Source organism: Nuphar pumila, chromosome 2 (assembly GCF_984573655.1).
Source record: "Nuphar pumila chromosome 2, dmNupPumi1.hap1.1, whole genome shotgun sequence".
NCBI lineage: Eukaryota > Viridiplantae > Streptophyta > Magnoliopsida > Nymphaeales > Nymphaeaceae > Nuphar > Nuphar pumila.
In genome coordinates, this window is record NC_143250.1 from 111,017,235 (window position 1) to 111,020,966 (window position 3,732).

General features: G+C 38.2%; 1 protein-coding gene across 1 annotated transcript; it reads right to left on the minus strand.

Annotated features, from left to right (window-relative positions):
• Positions 1-748: 748 nt before the first annotated feature.
• LOC149846735 (plant cysteine oxidase 1-like) lies at positions 749-3,137 on the minus strand. The gene is made up of 5 exons (XM_089998127.1): positions 3,032-3,137; positions 2,817-2,956; positions 2,558-2,720; positions 1,103-1,306; positions 749-928 (listed from the first exon to the last, which is right to left on the minus strand). Exons 1-5 carry the CDS (start codon positions 3,135-3,137, stop codon positions 825-827), a joined length of 717 nt encoding a protein of 238 aa, XP_089854253.1. The 3' UTR covers positions 749-824.
• Between the last annotated feature and the right edge of the window lie 595 nt (positions 3,138-3,732).

Genomic DNA, 3,732 nt, shown 5'->3' on the forward strand with positions numbered 1-3,732 from the left:
TATTGAACTTTTAGTATAAGGAGATGCTTTTAATACTCAACTTTCAAAGTAAGAAAACGATTTTTTTGGGAGAAACATATAATTTTCTAAGGGGACGTCGATAATGCGAGTATACAATTGCCCATCTTATCTCATCAATACTCTTTTACAGGGATGGCAGTGGACTTGGAAAATGGGCCCTGCCCCGCCTGGCCTCCATTTGGATCGGGGATGGAAGACATGAAACAGGGATGAAGGTTAAAATCAAAACCCGTGCGAGATGGAGGCGGGAATGGACTTAAGTTTTTCCCCGACCCACCCCGTCCTCAATCTTTCTAAGGATGGCAATGGACTGAGGGGAAACGGGGCCTGACCCCGTTTGGAACGGGGTTAGAGAAAATGAAACGGGGATGAAGGCTAAAATCCAAACCCGTGCCGGAATGGAGGTCCGGGGCGGGGGTGGAGACCTTGTACCCCCGCTCTCGCCCCGGTCCACTGCCATCCCTACTCTTTTAGACTAAGGGGGTGCTGTTTTCTTTCTTCTTTTCCTTTTTGAAAAATAAAGAAATTTTTGTTTGGAGAAGAAGACTAAAGGAGATGTCGAAATCACGAATCCATCTCACAAACTTAAATACGTTATCTTCCCTCATTACTACTTCATTCTAAGAATAATAAACTCAAAAATGATCTTCATGGTTACCGTAGTCTCTCTCTCTCTGAACTTAAATACAAAGGATGAACAATGACGCTTTTCTTTATAAGATTTATGAAATTTATGAACTAGTTATGTACTCTGTGGACAGTAGAAAATGTAAAGATCTATACACAAAAACCCAGCTCCCTGTTCATGATCGCTCATCAACAATACCGTTGAGTTTAGGCCCAAGATATGGCGCTCCTTCCACTACCAAGTCCTTGGGCATCTCTCTCTCCTCTAACACTGCATATCCTGAAACATCAAACCCACCTTTAAGCAACCGAACTATCTGAGAGAGAGAGAGAGAGAGAGAGAGAGAGAGAGAGAGAGAGAGAGAGAGAGAGAGATGGGTATCCTTAAACTCAAGAAATTGTTAGAGAGAGAGAGAGATCAATAAATTAGATGGAGTGTGAGAAGAGGCCAAACCTGGTAGGGCTCGGATTGGCAGCTCATTGAAGTAGGTGGATGGCCGGCCTGAGTCGTCGGAGTAAGGAGGAGAAAGCACGTCAAGGATCGCACTCGGCGTCAGTGCGGTGAAGGAGTGAATGTTGCCGCCGCTTCTTGGGAACAGCACGCTTGGCTCGCAAGGTGCTTCCAACACCTCGTCCACCGCCAGCCCCGCCAGCCCAACTGCACCAACATATATCACACAGCCTCCTCTTCTTCAGTAATATATAGCTTTCTTTTTTTTTCTTTTTTTGAAGAATTGTTTTTTTGAAGAAACAGTAATATATAGCTTTCGTGCTTTAATTCATGGAAATTAAATAAAAAAGAGAAAACCATTGGGCAGCTCACGAGAAGGTATCTTGAAACCATTTAAGCTTTCTGACATTCATTATTTTGATCGATATTAATGGCGTTGAGAGAGAGAGAGAGAGAGAGTATCTTAATTCTTCTTTCCCTAATCGAAGCAGTTATTGTTCTAAACTATGCAATTCTTCTGGAAAGACGGGTTGATAGAAGATGATTAAGCAGCTGCTACATACTTGATTTACTTAGTTCTAAGCTCAGATGCAGAATCTGACTTTTGGATCATGTTTACCATGTTATATTTACCATTTTTGTGTATTAAAGTTGACTGAAATATTATCATTATGTCATTTCTAGACCACCCTTATTTTCATGAATTGTGAGCCATTTATTCAGTCTTGAAAATAGGATCTTATGATGTCTTAGACATGATAAACCTTCTAAGTAAATAAATTATTCTAAACAAATTTGTATGGTTAGATATACCAAATGATTGCTAGATCCATAAAAACAAGAGTGCGTACCATACTACCATGGTATAGGACCACCTTATATTTTTTTCATATATATATATATATATATATATATATATATATATATATATATATATATATATATATATATATATATATATATATATATATATATATATATATATATATATATATATATATTCAGAGAGACAAAGTGATCATAACCAAATGGACCAATTAGTTTTCATTGTTTGAAAGCGTTTTTCACTTAATCTGAACATAAACAAATGTTGATCAATGTTCGTTTACTAAAAAATATGCTTTGGATCGATTCGTTTTCATGAAAATTCCTATTTTTTCTTGTAATGAGTTGTTGATTTGTAGATTTTTCTAAAAACATATTTAAACACAAAAGATCTCAAATCTAATGCACGTTTTCCGCAAAATAAACAATAGCTAGGGATCACATTTGTAAGTCCTGATTTACAAAACATGATTAACTGATCAATCTTAAGCTGGTTAAGGGGACCAAACTCTCATATTCATATATAAAGTATTGAGAGAGAGAGAGAGAGAGAGTATTGCTTTAATTAAGGAATAATTAAAGAAACAGGAGACGCCCTATGCATGCTTGACAATTGTATCAGCCGAGACTGACCTGTTCTAGTATGACGATCTTCCATATGCGCTACGTTGGTAGGGAGAACCCAATCATATGCCTTGATATACATAGAACCATAGAGTATCTTGCTAAGCACGGTCATGCTCGGATGATCATGAAAGGGTAGGCTTCCTCCTGCAGGGAAGCAGAAGACCCCCATCTAACAAAACCCAAACAAACCACATTAACCTTGCATCCTTTCTCTCTTTACCAAGTTAAATATCGTCAAAATACAACTTATATAAGCCACACTCACAGAAAAATGCGATGACTCATATATATGAATATACGTGATGTTAGATAAGGATTGGCCATCTATTAATCTCTTGCACCCACTGGACTCTGGTCTTTGGTCACCAAATTCATTGATCCCAACATCCACTGCGTCTATCGAATCTGCAGAGATGATGGTCGTCATCACAGAGAGAGAGAGAGAGAGAGAGAGAGAGAGAGAGAGAGAGAGGTTTGTACCTAAGAGGTGTCTTAGCCACTGGATCTGCCTGTAGGTAGGGGGATCTTGGTCTGTGAAAACCGCGTTGCAGGCATCAAAGAGGTGCTGTATTTTAGTGGTCTCCATGGTTGCCATTTCTTGCGGTGTTTAAAGATTGAGTTTGATTTTATTTCGGGACGGTGAAGGGGAAATATATATATATATATATATATATATATATATATATATATATATATATATATATATATATATATATATATATATATATATATATATATATATACGTTTACTTGTCAAATGGAGAAACGGTGGCATCAATTTTAAAACTGCTCAACGGAATTTCAAAGCCGGGGGCTCCTCCTCCTTTACAATGGGCCTCAAGAGAGGGAGAGAGAATAGTTTATTTCCTTGAACCATGGGGTTTCTTGCTTTTCAGTTAAAAGAAGAGTTGATGGTTGACATTAGATCAATCACTTTTTTAAAAGTGTCACCATAGCAGCCGGTGGGCTGGGCCGCGGGTCTACTCTTATTTCAGTGGGAGATGGTCTTTATGATGGCTCTCAGACGCATCACAAAGAATAAAGAATAATCTATGTACTGAGGCTGAAGTAACTTAACCAGCTTCAAAGACAAGCATTTTTCCCACTAACCAGTCTAAGTCCACTGACTAAAAAAAACCATGATCATGGCCAAGTTAACTTGAACCTAGTCTCACCTCATC

Coding starts and splice junctions, on each gene's coding strand:
- LOC149846735 (XM_089998127.1), bottom strand. CDS start 3,137: ATGGAGACCACTAAAATACAGCACCTCTTTGATGCCTGCAACGCGGTT. Junction 2,957..3,031: donor GTGGCTAAGACACCTCTTAG/GTACAAACCTCT, acceptor TCATCTCTGCAG/ATTCGATAGACGCAGTGGAT. Junction 2,721..2,816: donor ATGAGTCATCGCATTTTTCT/GTGAGTGTGGCT, acceptor GGGTTTTGTTAG/ATGGGGGTCTTCTGCTTCCC.